Here is a 19,141-nt window from a genome sequence, read left to right on the forward strand (position 1 = left end):
ATAATTAAGAGCATTGGGCTTGAGAATTAATCAGACAAGACTCCATTTCTTCATATGTAAAATGAGAAAAATAGAACATTGACTAAAACTGGATTATTGTGAAGAGTAAATAAAATATATGTAAAGTACTTAGAAATACCTGGGGGCACGGTGTGAGTACTGGTAATATTTTTAAATACTTTGTTTTTTTTTTACATTTACTTAATAGTTTTTCTGTGGAATAATATTAGTGCTAAGCAAACTTCCTCCCCCTCCCCCTCCTGTATTTGCACACTACACACTTAAGATACAAGTTCCTCCTTGCTGATAGTCACTTTGGTGACAAAGGCTGCCCGATTGTTTGACCTGATAACATCACTTTGACTAAGAATAGTTCTACAACACAACTCTCCTTATAAGTTTCAATTAAAATGATATTCCACTAGCGTGTTCTCTAGCCCTCTGCTCTTCCCTCATTTTACACTTGGTTTCAGCACTGCTGTGTGTTGCACATGCAACCACACAGGTTTATACGTCTTAGGACCCGTACACAAGGAACGGAGGGGCGAGTGACGGGCACTGGCTTTCTCGTACACACAGCTAGGAAAATTCTTTGCGGTGAGGTGTCCCAAAAATATATTTCCTCCGGAATCTCTCCTTGTCCTCCCTACAAAATCTCAAATTTTATTTTTCATTGTAAACTAAAACTTTTTCGCCAAGTGTGCACAGCAGAAGGGTTCCGGTCGGAGCACGGTGCCTCCCAGGTTTGGGGTGACTGAATTTGCGTTTGCAGCCCCGGCGCGGGAACTCGAGGGGCGTGCGCTGTCCCACCCGGAGGCCCGCGCGGGGACCGGCGCCTGGGATTCGCGTGCCCCTCGGGAAGCTGGCCGGCGCGGGGGCGCATCCCCTGAGCCCCACCCTTCAAAGTTCACCGAGGCGCCGCGGTAGGGGGAGCGCGCGGCTCCGCACAGGTGTTCTCCGGGCCCGGGGGCGGGCGCGGCCGGACTCCCGGGCCGGGGGGCCGAGGGGGAGGTGCCCACGAGGTAGTTCTCGGCTCCTCCTCGGCGCTCAGGTTTCCGCTCCCGCCCGCCGGCTGCTGGCTGCGGCGCCGCCTCCCCCTCCCCCTCCCCCCCCCTCCTCCCCGCGCCTGGGCCCACTCCGGGGCCTCTGCCCGCCTCGCCCCCGCCCGGGCCTCCTCCCGCTTTCTCTCTCCGCTTCCCCTCGAGCCTCCCGAGGAACCCGCAGCCATCCGCGGGGCGCCGGGAAGATGGCGGCGGCGGGAGGCGGCGGCGGCGGCGAGGGGGGGCGCGGGCCTGGGCTGCGCGGCGGGGTCGGGGTCGGGGTCGGGGCCGGGGCTGGGGCTGCGCGGGTCCGGCCCCTCCGCGGAGACCTGCGAGGACGCCCGCGGCCCCGCGCCCTCCGCTCTGCACTCGGAGGAGGTGGCCGCGCGGCTGCAGCGGATGCACCGGGAGCTGAGTAACCGCAGGAAAATCCTGGTTAAAAACCTGCCCCAGGACAGCAACTGCCAGGTACGGGACCGGGCAGGGAGGCGACGCGTCCCGGGGGCACCCGGACTGGGCTCCGGAGAGAAGCTGCCCCCGAGGTGTCCAGGCTGGTGCCCGACGCCTGGAGCGTTTGGGAGTGGAGGGGGTCGGTGCATAAAGAACGGTTCGTAGTTTTCGCCCCCCAACCTGGGTTTCTGAGCCTGAGGTCACCCTGTAAGAGTGGCAGAATAGGAAACTGAGGCTCCGAGAGGCGCTGCGGCTAGTCCAAGGTCACCGGAATCAGGGGCGTCTGCCTCCAAGTCCGGTCCGCTTACTCCTCCTGCTGTGGCCCCTTGGGTGTGTGATGGGGGGAGGGGTCGGGGAGCAAGTAGATGAAGGAGAGTGTGAAGCTCAGTTTTGGGGTGCTAGTCTTTGGGAGCACCTTGAGAGGGGCGGAGGGTCCCGCCTGGGGTCCTCCGGACTTGGGTGTGCCATGGGGGGAGGGGACGGCTTCACTGGAGAGCTGGGAGTGAGTTTTCCTATTGCTGAAGCACTTGACGAAGTTTGTATGAAACAACTCTGCCCCTTCAGTTTGCTAAGGCTCTGGAATAAAGAGGTTATCACTTCGCCTTGGGGAGCCTTGCAGCTGTTTTCTGAATGCCAACTGCTGGAAGATTTATCCCTTAGTGACTCCGAGGAAGCTTAAAGATAGGCAACTTTGCGTCTATGGTCCAAAAAACTGTTGCTTTGAGGTTAGAAGATCTGCATTTAACCCCCGCCCGCATTGCCGAGGTTATATATTCAGTTGTATTCAGAAAAGCAAGAATATACAGAGAGGCGAAAAGTGGGGAAATGAAATCACCCGTATTTCTGATACTTAAATGTAACGGTTGTTAGCATGGGGTATTATCCTTCTCTCTCTCCTGTGCATACGTATACCTATGTATTTTTGTTTTTACCGAGAGAGATCTTGTCTTTGATTTTTCAGGGTTTCTTAATTGTCTACATTCATATATAACTTGAATTTATATATCTGTGTGGATGGGAGGTGGGCTGTTCTGGTAGTTGCAGATTTTGGCCAGTGCGTTGTAGTTGTCCTGTAACGGAGGCAGGGAATTGCAAGTGGTTTGGCTGTTGAAATTGCAGGGCAGTTTCTCCGTGATCCATAAAATAATGAGACTAGGACCTCATTACTATGTAATTAGACCTTATCTAGCCTCTCACAATAAATGTAAGGCATATAACCTTCGAACCATATACCTATATACATTTGGGGGCCATTTTGTTCCAAAAATCAATGCTAAAAAAGTCTGTGGTAGCCTTCCACGTCCCGTCAGGTCGGTAATGTCTGGGATGCTGCTCATAAGGACACCTGTAATGGAGCAGTTTCACAGAAGCACCTTTCCCGCGCCATGCAAATAGAGGAGAGCAAGGGAGCTCAGAAACAGGGAGGCTTGGTTAGAGGCAGATGGCATTTTTTAAAAAGCAAATTGAAGAAATAGCAGCTGTGTGTGTAGATTAATCTGGGAGAAGAGAGATGGAGATGTGTGTTGATTTCCTTTGCAGAATGGCATATATTTTTGTCACACTTTCTTGCATTCTGAAAATACTTAGATCCCAAATTTTAGACAGTTCTATGTAGTCTTGCTTTGTTTTTTCTTACTGCCCTTCTCAAGAGACATGAAAAATAGATCAAGCATCTAATAAAAGGAACAATTTTAATTACCTGGTTGTCTGTGATGGCAGGAGGTTTTACGAGAATTAGTACACTGATTTGTATTTTTGAGATATTTGTTCTCTGCTATGAACTCATGGTTAGCCTAAATCTTAAGGATGTTCTCTAAGGTAGCAAGCATAAACTATGGAATAAAATTGGTATAAGACCTGTATATTTAGGTGACTCTTTTACTGCCAAGCATCTTAAATTTTTATGTTAAGTTAAAGTCTCATGCCATGTTTTTTGAGAGTTGAAGCTTCTTTTTCTAAAAGCCACTCCCCCCCCCAAAAAGTTGTTAGGACCTAGAGACTTGTCCAGATTTGTCCTAGAATTTTTTTCTATGATTTTTATATTGATAATAAAATGTTTTTGATATTTCTGATTCGTAGTTTCAAATCTAAACAGATCAGTGTTTGATTACAAATAACATTTGTTTGAGAAGTATTGAGTTTTGATCATCTTTTGAACTTGTACCTTTGCTAGTTTTCTGATTACATTCATAACTGTCAGTGATCTGTGTTGCGTAAATAAGGAGAACGTGCTGAAGAATTCTAGTTTCTAAAAGAAAGTCATTTCTTTAGATTCTTCCAATTGCGAATTGCTATTTTTACTCGTCCAATCAAGTTATTATTTATTTCATCCACTTGTTCTCAAGTTGTAATATTTGTGTGAATATATTCAGCAAGGATTTTGGTATTTTATCTTTTTTCTGAACAATTCTAATGTCTCTTTCTTAGGCTGCATTTCACTGACAACTTATAATGAAGGTTTAACTTTATTTTGTGCCTTTTAGCCTTATTTCCTTCTTATGAAAGTACTGAGATGGTTTTTAAAAAGTTACTACTTTTTGTTTAGCTGTAAGCAATCAGATATTTTAAATACTAAAATTCTTGATCTTCTCTAGAAGAATCTGTGTGTATTCATTCATTTATTCTAGAATATCCCTTTAAGGATCAAAGCCATTCCTAACTCTAGTTTGCATGCTTTACGGTTATGTCTTCAGAAAGCTACAATGGTAACCGATTTGCAGGAGCCCAATAATTTTTTTTTACTACGTCGAAAATACAGGTATTATCTTATTAAACATAGTTTTTTATCAGTCTTACTCAGATATTGTTTAATTTTTTGTATGACAGATTTACAGTTGCCTCTCACAACTTTGTACTATGCTGTACACGGCACACTGGAAGTGTTATTCTAAGTGGGAGCTTTTAACGATACATATATCAATGCCTTAGAAATACTAGCTCTAAAAAAAACAAACACCTTTCTACTAATAAGTTTTCAGAAGCTGTCTCCTTGACAGTGGCTGTGCAGTCCATTTGATGTCGGTTAACGCCTGGCCATCCCCCTGCTTCTGAACCCTCCGAGCCCTCTGTGATTTGTAGCCCATGTCCTTTTCATCTCTTAAACAGGATGTACCCCAATTTTTCTGTTTTTGTTATCTACCCTCAATACCAGACTATGGTCCTGTCCCTTAGATTTTAACCCGTCCTGCTCTCTGACCCTAGGAGGCTTCTCAAAGCTCAAAATCTGATGTCACTCTCCAACTTTAAAAAAAACAAACAAAAAAATCCTTTGACTCCGAATTCCTGGCACTGCTTCTCAAACTTTCCTTAAATTGTTCATCAGTTTGTCTCTTTTCCTCAAATTGTAAGGAATAGTGAATCTGAGTCAGCTTTCTGTAAGAATTAAATTTCTTTGAAGATTCATATTCTGTTGGAAAAAAATCATAATTTTATGTTCTAGTACAACTGGACTTAATAAAAACAGTAACTTAGACTTGTTAAACTTCCCTCCGCATTTTACACTTGTGGAAGATACATTATATTTAACCGATAGTTTTTTATACTCCTCTGTTACCATGAAGCACTTAGAACTCAAGCTGGAAAGCATGGACATGACAGGATAGAAATCTAAGATTGTAGGCAGTTTGTGACTTGGCCCCTGCCTATATTTTACTCTCATTTCTTAGTCCCTGCATTGGATTCTACTGTAGTTTTATAAGATACCTAGATCCCCAAGTTCTTCATACCACTATGATTTGGATATTTATAGTGATGTCTTGAATGTTAAGTGTTTTTGGAATGTAATTATAGTGATTAGTTTATTGTAAATAATATTTATAATTATTATAATTATAGTGAATACTAACAATGTTGTGAACATGGTTCTTATTCAGAATAGCTATTGTGTATGTATGAGAATAATCTTTTGCAACTCTGAATTTAGAATTATGGTTAGTTAAGGTAATGCCCTGATGTGTGTTTTTTATTGCATTTCTATAAATTATTTATTTTTATGGTTAATCTTTCTGTGTTTCAATAGCATTGTTACTGGGGTTTCAAAATGGAGAGAACAGTGGTGTATATTTCCTGTATCACTTGAGTTCACTCAGTTTTTTCTTACATGTTGGATTATGTATATCTGTTTTATTTTGTTGTGTTTATGGTAAAATCTCAAAGAGATTTTATTGTATCATTAGAAAAAAGTGTGAAGTGCTTAGGGCTAATAGCCAAGATCCAGTAATAGAAGAAACATTCTATTGTCTCACTTTGTGCATTATTAAACTTTCATTTCAAGGTAGTCTATTGTGGTAGTTAATGAGAAGCTTGATGATCAATTCACAGAGGCATATTTGAAAGCATAGTCTTATTAACCAGGTGGCTTTTAGAATAACAAACCACCAAACGTAGGAACCTGGTTGATTTCTTTTTGAAAGCTGCCTAGTCCAATTTTTCTTTATATTTCAAAAAACAATAGAATTTTCTTACATGCTTTGTGTTCTTTAACTGTGGGATTGAAAAATGTACATTTTTTGACCCTGGCTGGTGTGGCTCAGTGGATTGAGTGTCAGCTTGTGAACTAAGGGTTCACCGGTTCCATTCCCAGTGTAGGGCACATGCCTGGGTTTCGGGCCAGGTCCCCAGTTGGGGGCAGATGAGAGGCAACCCACACATGATGTTTCTCTCCCTCTATTCTCATTCCCTTCCCCTCTCTCTGAAAACAAATAAATAAAATCTTTTTTAAAAAAGAAAAGAAAAATATACATTATTTGTTTTGTCTAACAATGTGTTCAGTATTGTTGCCTCTTTTTAAAGGAGGGCTGTTACCACTTTCCTGCCAGTACTGGGATGTTTTCAGACTTGGAAATTATTCTCTTTTTTTTTTCCATCGAGAATGCCATTTTGCTTACTTCCAGAAGTTACTTTTCTTAGTGTAGTTTATACTACTTAAAAATTATGTATTATACTTTCTTTTCTAATGTAGTTAATCAGAACTGACTCTGGGTTTTACTTCTTTTCCATGTGTTTTAATACCCTATTTCCAAGGTAGTAAGGGCACTGAAAGCTGTTGGAAGAATATCCTTCTCGATTTCTGCGACTCCACTGGCTCCAAGTTTTTAGTCTTGGCAGAAATTCTTAAAGTGTTGCAGCTGTGCATGTTCTCTGCTCTGAAAGCATTCCAGAAGAGGAGCACGTTGTGGCTAGCATCTCAACGCTAGGTGTGTTAATAGGCAGACCAAAGAAGTCTCACGTGATTTATAGACCATTTCCTAATGCTTACAAATTAATTTTGGACTTGCAACATGTTTTCCTATAGAAAGAATATGGTAGGTGGCATTTAGTTTTGGCAGCTAGCATTTTAACATCTTTAGGTTCTGATGCTTCTGAAGTGTAAGATTAAATAGTGCAATAATATCTAATCAACTTTTTCCAGAGCAGAGACTCTCCCAGCTTGAAATCATTGATGGGTACACTTGTATCTTTTGTTAGAGGCTCAAGAAGGAGCTGCATTTAAGGGAATTGCTTTCTAAATAAACAAGATACAGATCAGGGAAGCATTAAATGAGATCAGCTCTGATGGAGCACTATTCAACAAAAGGGGTCCCTATCACTAACCTCCTGAGTTTGTCTCTTTTTATCTTCCCTGTCTTGTAGCTAGTGACCCTTATGGGCCTCCAGAGCTTATTTCTTATCTGTGGACAAAAGCTGTATTGCTTAACTATACTCAGCAGAGCTGAAGCAAGCAAATGAGGAAATGTAAATAAAACAAAATTATCTACATTTAGGATTGTAAAATTTCTTACTAGGGACTTTGGCTTGTTTGTATTTGTTTGCTTAAAGAGGCAATTGCCTTATTCTAAGAGGACTGAGAGGGGTACTACGAGGGAAGTGGGAAGATTGAACACTCGTCTGTCCTTCTTGCTTCATGATTATCTGCAGTGAATCATCCTCGGTTCCTGTGCTGGATATCTTACATTTGTTCCTCCACATCTGTCTCTACCCTTCTTACCAGTTCTGTGTCCTGGGAGACTAACCTGTACTGGGGATTGCACTGACAAGGCTTTCTCATCCTCTGGTTTCTGGTTGCACTTGGCCAGATCCACTAGTGGGAGATCAAAGGGCGGAGGGGAGAGAGAGGAGCACTTGCTCACTCAGCTCCCTCTCTACCAGGTTACTGTGACTTGGCTGTTTCCTTTTCAGGGGCTTGCAAGGTTTCTTTCCAGTGGTGCTTTCCACACAGCTAAGCTCTTCATCTTGCTGTAATCATTCATTCCCCTTTCCTCCTTAGGCCTGGTGGTTGTAGAATACTGTGCTAATAATGGGATTTCCTCCCACCAAACCTTTGTAGATAGTCTCTGTAAAAAATTTTCTCCAATCACCTTGTTTTGAGTGTGCCATCTGTTCTTTGCTAGGACTGGTACTGTTGCCTACTCAGTCTCTGTTTGCCCTCTTGATTTTCCTAACAGCACCCAGATTTTCCTTTGAGGACCTCCTCCTCCCTCATTATTTAGCAACTAAATGATTTGTGTGGGTTTATCCCTCTCCCCATCTGTAGGGGTGACATAAATGAACAAACAAGATTTTTCCCTTCTGTCATTGGAATTCATTAAAAGATGGGCAGTAGCCTGGAACTGAGCCAGTGAGTAAATGGTCCTTTGGCCATACTGATGGTTTCAGCCTGGTATAACAGAGAAGCCTAGGACTTTTGTTTGGCCATTAGGGTAAGTGATTCTCTTCCCACTGCATATGAGTGAGAGACATATCACCCTGATTGCAGCTGACAGTCTGAGGACAGACTAGACATCCAAAGGATAACTGACCTGGGAGGGGGTAGGAAAAGTAGGGAAGCTGAGGTGGATCCTTGATCAGCTATATCTGAAGCTTGTCTTCCTTTGGATTTCTTAGTTATGAAAGCCACTAAATTTCCTTTATCATTTTATTAATTTCAAGTTCGGTTTTATGTTGCTAACCAGTAGGTATCCTAACTAATATAGACTTTTAATTAAAAAACAAGTATCAGTATTGGGAACGTTGGTAAAAGACATTTCATCTAAGCATTTTGCTTAATACATGAATTCAATTTACAGAGTCCTCAGCACATGAATTCTAGCACATTTTAACACCTTTAGTTTCAAAGAGATCATTGCTTTGTAAGGTATTTTATTCCATCTTCAGCTTTCTTTGTTATAAAGTTCATATTTATATTGAATATGTAACATCTGTTTCTCTGAAATTTTGATTTCTTGATTCAGTTTCTCCCCTCCAGTAACATAGAGAATTTATGGTAGTTTTTTTTGATTTATAACTTCAGTTCCTTCAAACCACTAGTTTTCAGGACATGAGTTTCCTAACCATCTTATTGGTGTGGCCAAAATGTTCATTCGTACCCCCCCTCCCCCGTAAGATGGCTCTAATAGCGCTTAGTTGTCTTTACTTCATTTGAAAAAATTTTGTTAGGTTGTATTGTATGACAGCTGTCACACCAGTGTGAATTAAACTTACCGAAATTCGTGAATTTTTGTGTAGCTCTTTTAATATTGAAGATGGAATAAAATATGCAACACCTTTGGTGTATTATGCTTTATTATTTTAAGAAAGGTAAAAACGCAACAGATAGAAATAAAGATTTGTGCAGCGTATGGAGAAGGTGCTGTGACTGATTGAACTTGTCAAAAGTGGTTCCCAAAGTTTCACGCTGGAGTTTTCTCATTGGACAATGCTCCCCAGTTGGGTACACCAGTTGAAGTTGATAGCGATCAAATTAAGACATTAATTGAGAACAGTCAACATTATACCAGGTGGGAGATAGCCGACATAGTCAAAATATCCAGATAAATAAAGTTATTGGTAAAAATGAAAAATATACCTCTTATTTTTATGGAAAAAAAAAACATGAACTTTTTGTCCAGCCCATTATCATTATATTCATTATTGTATTATTTTCCATATGAAAACTGTATACCTACTTTTGCTCCACCCTGTGTTTTCTCTGAACACATACCACTATCACTTTATCATTGCATCTCTTAAAATGTGGCACCCAAAATTGAGCATGCTTGTCTAGTTGAGATCTCCCAGTAATCCTTCAGCCAGAACAAATTTCTTTCTTCTGGATAGCTGTAATCAAAATGATCCTTATTTATCAGCTTCCTATTGTTGCCAGGCACTGTATATTGTATTCTGTTTATATTGTATTATATTTAATCTTCATTTCAAGGCTGTGGGATCACAATTTTTTATTTCCATTTTATTGATAGAGAAACAGAGAAGCAAAATAAATGTCAAGATATTTGTTCAAGGTAATTCAGCTGATTAGTGGTAGAACAGAGAAGAAATAACATCGGATTCCAGAGCTTGTACCTTACCCTACGCTGCAGTTCACCTGTGCACACGCTGTGTTGTGTTTCAAAAGGCAGTGATCGTATAATTAACTTTGTATCACCAATGTGAAACCTGGAACCTGACACATTGTTCCAGGGGAAATTTAAAACAGAAGAGGAATTTCATTTCACCTTTGCGTTCTGAAATGTTATACTTCTATTAATTTTCTCTGACATGCAGCAAGCTCTCAGGATTGGTTGGTAAAATGAACAAATTTTGCATTGTGAGACTCTGTTCTTTTTTGACAGTGAAGTTACTCAGTTCACTTAAAAATTATTCAGTCAATTGTGTATGGCTTATGAGTTAGTTGAAAGCTGTAAACCCTCCCTAAAAAAAAGCTAATATTCATAGGCATGTAAAATTTTGCTTGTAATTTTAAGGGATTGTGGAACTCTTGTAATTATCCCTGATCTCACTGGGGATTGTAGACCAGGTTGAGAAGCACATTCCAGACCAATGTGATTTTCATCATGTTGTTGGGACTTCAGCTGTGTTCGGCCACTGAAGCAGATCTGAAGCTGCATTCTTGAGAAGAATTTTATCAAAAACTGCTGTGGGAGTTTTAGGTATAGGTGGGATGATCTTCCACTGGGCAAGAATATAAATTCACCTCCTTAATACTCTTTCTTAAAAGCCAGCTGTGTCGCTCCATGTTTGATGTACAAGTTCCTTGTTCTCTGGTCCCCCAGCACACTGTGCCTGAAACAAAAGATGACACCAAAAGTTTTACCTGTCAAGCTGGTGTGGCTCCGTGGATTGAGCACCGGACTGCAAACCAAAGGTCGCCAGTTTGATTCCCAGTCGGGGCCACATGCCTGGTTGCAGGCCAGGTCCCCAGTAGGGGCGCTCGAGAGGCAACCGCACGTTGATGTGTCTCTCTCTTCTTCCTCCCTTACCTTCTCTAAAAATAAATAAATAAAATCTTTAAAAAAATGAAGTCTGAGCAAAATGAAGGAAGTTTTTAAAAAAAGTTTTTCCTAGGAGCTTTACAAGGAATTTATATTTACTGTTTCCTTCTTAACATTTATTAAAGTCAAAGATTGATGCAAGAATGTTTCTTGTTGCAACATGTCAAGACTATTATTCTTTTCTGTTCAGTGTTCTTCACAATAAAATATTTGTTGCTAAGAAAAAACATTTGTTTGTTAGATTTGTGAGCCCCTGACTCATTGAGTACCTAAACTTGTTTTTCCAGGCATTTGGTGTTTAATTTTGTGCTTGTTTACCATCATTATCTTTAGATTTGTGAACTTATTTCCTCTTCCCTATGCTTGTACATTTCTTTGTGTGTTTTGAAGCCTTTCTGTTAAACATTGTTAACACCTGAATGCCCAATAGCATTAGAATTCATTGAATTTGTTTTAGCCTGATTTGTATGCATAGTTTTGTCTCTCTCTTCCCTGCTACCTCCTCTCCACCCAGCGCCCCCCACCCCCTTCGCCCCAGCCACTCAGTTTTTTCTACCTTTGCTCACAGTGATTATTGCTCTTAGTTCCCAGCTTGCCTTTACTTCCTGGACTTGGATCTTTTATTACCTGCAGTTTAAGTGCTTGCTTTTCATTCCAGATTAGTCTCCAGTTCTCAGATTTTATCACTGGTAGGTTTTTAGCCACCTGATCTAGATGTGAATCTGAAGTTTCAAATTTTGAAATAATCTAAGCCTACAGAAAACTCTAAGTACAGTACAGCCACTTTGAGAAACGTGTCATAAGGCAGTTTCATCATTTTGCAAGCATCACAGAGTGCACATACCACAACCTAGATGATAGAGCCTACTACATGCCTAGCCCGTACGGTACAGCCTACCACTCCTAGGCTAACAAACATGTACAGTGTGTCACTGTACAGATTAAATCAAGCACAAGAGAAAAGTGGTACAATTCAGAGCATAGCAAATGTGTGATGCATGAGGCTGCCTGCAGGTGCAACACAGTGTACCATTTACTGCAAACTTTATAGGTAGAATAGGTACTCTGAAATAATGATAAAAAGTGTAGTCCGGTAACCACAAAAACCAGTTACAGGTGTTGTTTGTTATCAAATGCTATGTGCTGTGTGCTGTACACACAACACTGGTGTCGCAGTGCATTGTTTGCACCAGCATCACAAACATAGGAGTTGTGCGTAGGTAGCGCTGTGCTGTTAGAAGGGCTACAGCATCGTTACGTGATGGGAGTTTTTTTCTGGTCCTTTATAACCTTACGGGACCCCCATGGTAGGGTGCAGCCCATTGCCGACTCAAACACTATATTGTGGTGCGGGACTGTACAGTACAAATAACTTTTTTTCCTGAGCCAGGTGAGAGTGGCACTGACCTGATGGCCTACCACCCTGAGTGTGTGCGATGCCTACAAATTTGGACATTCTCCAACACAACCTACATGACTACCATGAAGTCAAAGTGTTCAGTCTGATCCTCAGGTTGTGGTTAAGTTTTGCTGGTTGTCCCATTGATACCTTTTTTAGTGGAAGGAGTGGCTTCAGAATCGAGTATTCTGCTCTGTTGTCATGTCTCTTCAGTTGTCTTGAGTCTGGAACAACTCAGTCTTTCCTTCACTTTTATGACCTTGACCCTTTGAAGATTACAGGCCATTTTGTAGACTGTCCTTCAGTTTGGGTTTGTCTGAAGTTTCTTCATGATTAGATTCAAGTTGTGTATCCTTGGCAGGAATACCATAGGGGGGGTGCATGTTTTAGATTTGTGTCATTGTTGATAAAATTAACTTTGATTGACTTTTATTAAAGTAGCACCTGGCAAGCCCTGGCTGGTATGGCTCAGTCGGAGTGTTGCCCCGTGCACCAGAAGGTTGCAGGTTCCATTGCTGGTCAGGGCACATACCTAAGTTGTAGGTTCGATTCCTGGTTGGTAGGGCGTGTACGGGAGGAAATCAGTCGATACTTCTCTCTCACACCTCTCTCTCTCTCTCTTTCCTCCCACCCCCTTCCTTCCCCACTCTCAAATTAATTACTTAATTAAGTGATACCCACTGAAGCTTTTCCAGGGAGGTTTTCTCCTTTTTAAATAATAAGGCTTTTGAGGGGAGATACTTTAATTAAGACTGTAAATATTCTGTTTGCCTCAGTGTTCAATTTATTCATTTATTAATTTATATAAAAAGTAGGCTCATAGTTTCCCATGTTGTTCTGTGGGCTGTACTCCCTACTGGGAGTATTTTGATGTCCAAATAGTTCATATTTGGGCAGTGAGGCTTCTTCAAGGCTCCTAGATCATCTTCTTAAACTTGTTTCACACAACAAGATGTTGTAGCTTATTTTGTACTTTCTGTCTTCAGCCTTAGAATCAGCTATTTCATGAAGGTACCTGTTATGGACTAAATGTTTGTGTTTCCCCAAATTCATACATTAAAGCCCTAACTCCCACTGTAGCTGTATTTGGAAATGGAGACTCTATGGAAGTAATCAATAAGGTTATAAGAGGTAAAGCCTGATCAGATAGAATTAGTGTCCTTACAAGAAAAGATACCACAGAATGAACTGTCTGCTCTGTGTCTTATCTCCCCCTCACCTCCACATGCACAAGCCCTGAGGAAAGGCCATGTGAGGACACAGTGAGGAGGTGGCTGCCTGCAAGCGGGGAAGAGAGACCTCACCAGAAACCAAGTCAACCAAGAACTTTCGTCTTGGAATTCTAGCTCACAGAACTCTGAGAAAACCAGTTTGCATTGCTTAAGCCACACAGTCTGTGGTATTTTGTTGTGGCAGCCAAAGTCTGGGGAGCTAGATGTGCTCATGGCCATTGAGATGTCGCTGCTCTCAGGTCCCCTATACTAGAGAATATATACATATATACGAGTACACACATTTATTTATCTTCTTACCTATGAAAAGCAATGCATTTGCATTGCCACATCAAACTACAGTCTTAACACCATGGAGTTCATTCTAGTTTTCTCCCATTCCATATTTGTTAATTTGTTGTATGACAGAGAATAACCTACTATTTGTTATCCTTAGTATATTCACTTATTTGAACAACCCACTTTTACGTAATAAGTCCTCCATCACCCCTGCAGATGGCTGCCCCTCCCCCACGCAGGTGTCCACCTGGTGCAACATCGGTGGCTCCATCCTCCTGTCCTGAGCCCGCCCCTGCCAGAGGCCTTCTCACATTGCCTGAGTCCTGATGCGCTGTGCTGGGCTCTCCTTCTGTGCAGATGTCCTTCTAGCTTTGCTTGAACTCTGAAAGCTGAGACAGGAAATAGGATATTTTGTGTAAAGTGTGTGTAACTGTGCAGTGGATGAAGTCTGTTATTAGTGATAGTTATGGTAGACAGAATTTTAAAAATGCCCCCAAGATTTTGAATCTTTGTGAATGTGACAAGGACTCATGTATGTAATTGTTATGTTACATGACAAAAAGAGATTTTTTTGCAGATGTAATTAAGGTTACTAATCAATTGACTTAGAGATATCAAAAGGGAGATTCTGTAAGCTCAGTCAAACCTTACTGGCCCTTTAAAAGTAGAGAGTTTTCTCAGGCTGGCAGCAGAAGGAGAAATCCACTGGTTTGAAGCACAAGAAGGCTTTGATGCACTTTAGCTTGGTTTGAAAATAAAGTGGGCCACGTACAAAGGCTTTAGGGCAGCCTCTATGAGCTGAGAGTGGTCCTCAGCTCTCAAGCAGCAAGAAAACAGGGACCTCAGTCCCACAGCCAAACGGAATTATACATAATACTTTAATGAGTGGCAATGTAGTTTTCCTAACAGCCTCCAGATAAGGATGCAGTCTGCCTAACACCTTGGTTTTGGCCTTGAGAGACCCTAAGCAGAGAACCACTTGAGCTCGCCTGGACTTTGACCTACAGAACTGAGAAATAATAAATGGATGTTGTTGTAAGAAGTTTAATCTGTGCTAATTTGTTGCACAGGAATAGAAAATTAATAACATAGTACAGCCAGGTGATATTTGATAAAGAAAGAAAAAAGCATTTTGTTCATCAGAGAAGGTGAGATTGTGATTTATAGACGGTTATTGGGAAGGACAGTTATTTAAATCTGTCTCCTGAAGACTGAAGTGCTCTATCTGGGGTCATTTTACAGGCAAAAAGTGCTCAAGGAGAACCTCTTATTGCTAGATATGTAATGTTAATTAGAAGCATGCAAATATTTTCTTTTAAAAAAGTGAACTGTATATTAGGTTAGTGTAAAGAAAGTATATTTTCTTTTTTAACAATTTTTAAAAAGATTTTATTTATTTTTAGAGAGGGGAAGGGAGAGAGAAAAAGAAGGAAAGAAACATCAATGTGTGGTTGCCTCTTGCACAGCCCCCACCAAGGACCTGACCTGCAACCTAGGCATGTGCCCCGATTGGGAATTGAACCCATGACCCTTTGGTTCGCAGGCCGGCACTCAATCCACTGAGCCACATCAGCCAGTGCTCTTTTCTTTTTTTTTTTTAATTCATGAGAGAGACAGACAGACAGACAGACAGACATCAATCAGTTGCCTCCTGTACATGCTCCAATCTGGGATTGAAACCACAACCTAGGTATGTGCACTGAATGGGAATCAAACCCACGACCGTTTGGTGTACAGGACTATGCTCCAACCTATGGAACCACCCAGCCAAGGAAAAAAGTATATTTTCAATTTTTTAAGCACTTTAAACATATGCTGGTTTATATTTAGATTATAAAATAATCTCAGAAAAAAATAATGCTGCATTGGAGTTGGTAAAGGCAGTCTGGGCCATACATTTAACAAATATTGAAGGTCTGCTTCTCAGTAGGTGTTGTGCTAGACATGGGAGACCTGGGCATGAACTAGGCAGATGTGTGGCATTTGCTGTTGCTAAGCCTGCAGTCTAATGAAGGTAACAAGTGTAAAGGCAGTTAAAATATGGGTCATAGGTGCTATTAAATGTGGTGGGGAAAGTGAAAAAATGCTATTGAAGCACAAGGGAAACATATCTAATCTATACTTGAGAGATTCTTGGAGAAACTCATCTAACCTGAGTCCCGGGGGAGAGAGAAGGTAGGTAGGGGAAGGGAGGGAAAAAAAGAAGAAAGAATATTTGTAGCAGTGGTAACACAACATACCTAGTCCTAAATACAAGTAAAAGTGTGACAAAAACTCATTCATTGTGGCCGAGGCATGGAGTTTGAGAGGGATAGTTCAATATAGGGGCTGGCACAGGAAGCAGGACCAGATGGTTATGAGTTTGTAAGCCACATTAGGGAGTTTGGATTTCATTTTAGGGGAAATGAGGATTCATTGAAATATTTAAACAAGGGAATGATGCAATCAGATTTCTAGCTGTCAAAAATTAAAAATGTTGTTTCTGTTTTTATCTCACTTTTTCCCCCTCTGATCCCCTAAGTTTAGGAGGTCAGTGATGCATAAGCTTTAGGAATGTGATGGGAATATTTCATAGATTCTGTTTTTGTTTTGGTGCAGGATACCTATGGTACAGGATCATGTAGTAGTGCCTTATGTTTGCTCTGGAGCCTGTTGATCTGGGTTTGACTCCCAGGGCCATCACGTACTGCACAAGTCACTTAGCTTTTCTAGGCCTCAACATCCTCTTCTTTAAAATCTGGTTATTAAAATTTAGCTTTAAAATCCATTTCATTGGGTTGTTAGGATTAAATGGGATAACGTGTATATAAAGTACTCGGGATGAATAAGCACTCAGTAAATTATTATTGTTATACTGCTAATAAAAAAACTGAAAGTTTATTAAATTTTTTTGAGGCCAAGTAAAAACGTTGCCCTGGCAAAAAGTTGGTGTTCAAATGAACTTTCCAGCAAAACAGCTGCATCGAAAGCTGTTAAAAATTTAGCCAAGTTAAAATTGACACCACGTTTACTCAGCTAATGTCATGAAAAGTGTTATGTGATAAGCCCTCTGTTGGGCCCCCCCAGTAAGTATTGTCTGGTGTGGAACATCCAGATGCAGTTCCAAGCAGGTGACAGCATATGTGCGTTTGGGGCCTAGGAGAGAAGTTGGCAGTGGAAATCAGAATTTGGTGACCACTGGAATGAAGGTGGGACTTCAGTCATCTCAATAGATGCAGAAAAAGCATTTAATAAAATTGAACACCTATTCGTAATAAAATTGAACACTATTCATGATAAAAGCTTAAAGATTAGAAGACGACTTCCTCAAACTTAAAGATTATCTGGAAAACCAAGGGCAGTCATATAGTGGGGGCCAAAAATATTAATACTTTTTTCTCTGCCTTCTAAGTTATTCTAGCTGGACTAGACTTGAAACTGGAAAAGCTGGCATTTGTGCTGCCTGTTACCTACCAGACCCAATTAGCAGAGACAGGCACTGAATCCTTATGGGCGCTTTATTCAGATGGCCAGGGGTCTGAGAAGACGGTAGGTCTTTACCCTGACAGGCCACCTTACCTTTCCTTTCAAGCCAGCCTTTTTTATAAGGGGGCAAAGGTGTAGGTAAGGGGTCTGGAATTCCAGGGAAAAAAGTGTAAGTGAGGGATTTGGAATTCAGGAAAGAGGTTAATCAGATAAAAGCTGCAGTCAGGCAATTTCCCTAACATCCTTTCATCCTCTGACCAGTCCTTTTCTTTATCTGTGTTCTGTGTCCTGGGCAATTTTCTTTATCTGTCTCTCCCAGGAACACAATAGCTCAGACACTACCTTGATTACTTATGGCAGGGGTGTCAAACTCATTTTCACCAGGGGCCACATCAGCCTCGAGGTTGCCTGCAGAGGGCTGAATGTAATTTTAGGACTGTAAATGTAACTACTCCTTAACAGTTAAGCGAGAGCTTGGCGCTGCCACCAGGTAGAAACAAGGTGCTGGGCCAGATAAAACAAAGCGGAGGGCCAGATTTTGCCCGTGGGCCTTGTGTTTGCCCCCTGTGACTTACGTTCTCTTCTGGAGCTCAAAAGTCAGTTGCCTGCGGGCTCCTGGAGCCAGGGTGGGCCACCTCTGCAGTTCCTGAAACGGTAGCTTTTTACATGCATTAACTACTAGGCTTATTAATTATTACCTGAAACTAAAATTTTCCAACTCTTGACTCCTCTCTCAGATTAACAGGAGAAAATCAGAATTTTAATGCATGCACATGGGGAATTCACATAGACATGACCATTCCAATGACAGGAAGGCAACATTAGGTATATAAGACATTTTTGGACCAAAGAGAAAGGGGGGTAATAGGGTCTTAGATTTCAGAAGAGAGAATGGGTGATGTACAGGTAGTTGAGGGAGAGGAGAACACAGAAGACAGAAAAACCCTTGCGAGGCAACTCAGAAATAGTGGGACCCAAGGTATCTAGCAAGAAATAGAGGGACTCAAGGTATCTAGCAAACAGGCCCCTGTCTGAAGCCCTCCTATTTACTGTACTTAATTCAAATTAGGCTAAGGCGACATCCTAAACTCTCCTTCCTGAAGCAGGTTTTCCCGTCTGACCTCTTAGGCAGAAAATAGGGTGATTGGGCAAGGAAAATATACAAATGGCAGTATATATATATATGGCAGTTAAGCCTGAGAACATACCTACATCAGAGTCCTTCAGAGAAACAGAGTATATATACTATTCATGTGTGTTTATATTATACACAGAGATATCGATTGATTTATTGACTGACTGACTGACCGACCGACCGACCGACCAACCAACCAATTGATTGTGGAGGCTTGCAGGTCCAAAGTCTGTAAGGCATACCAGAGGACTAGAAACTCAGGCAGGTGTTGATGCTACAGCCTTGAGTCAGGCAGGCTTCTTCTCCAGGAAATGTCAGCTTCTCCTCTTAAGCAAATTAGATTGGGCCCACCCACGTTATCTAAGGTGCTCTTCTTAAAGTGATTATAGGTACCAACCACATCTACAAAATGCCTTCACAGCGATACTTAAATTAGTGTTGAATTAAATAACTATATATTATAGCTAAGTTGACACAAAAGCCATCACAGTGCCCTAATTAAGGGAATGCAAATTAAGATTGCAATGATGTGCAATTTTATATCCATTAAATTGACAAAGTTGAAGTGTCTGATAACATCAGACATTGTAAGCATTTGGATGAGTGGGACTCTCTTGTACTGTTGATGGGAATGTGAACAGGTACGACCATTCCAGCAACAGGTTGGCACTTTGATATAAAGATGATCATTTGCACGTGTACATCCCAGGAATTTCATTCCTTCAGAAATTCTTAAACATGAATACCGGCAAATACATATGTAAAATTTCTAAGAATAGGATAATAGTTTTTTTAAATGTAAGTAGCCAAAGATTACAACCTAAAAACCAGCCAAATATTCACTGACAGAAAAATATATACATAAATCATACTAT

General features: G+C 41.2%; 1 protein-coding gene across 1 annotated transcript in view; it reads left to right on the forward strand.

Moving 5' to 3' along the window:
* The first annotated feature begins 1,246 nt into the window (after positions 1-1,246).
* The window catches only part of RAVER2 (ribonucleoprotein, PTB binding 2), an 87,274-nt gene continuing 69,379 nt past the window's right edge, over positions 1,247-19,141 (forward strand). The window contains 2 exon segments of the mRNA XM_036026220.1: positions 1,247-1,279; positions 1,281-1,508. Coding sequence (XP_035882113.1) covers positions 1,247-1,279; positions 1,281-1,508 — 261 coding nt within the window.

This window comes from Phyllostomus discolor, chromosome 5 (genome assembly GCF_004126475.2).
Source record: "Phyllostomus discolor isolate MPI-MPIP mPhyDis1 chromosome 5, mPhyDis1.pri.v3, whole genome shotgun sequence".
NCBI classification, from domain to species: Eukaryota; Metazoa; Chordata; class Mammalia; order Chiroptera; family Phyllostomidae; genus Phyllostomus; species Phyllostomus discolor.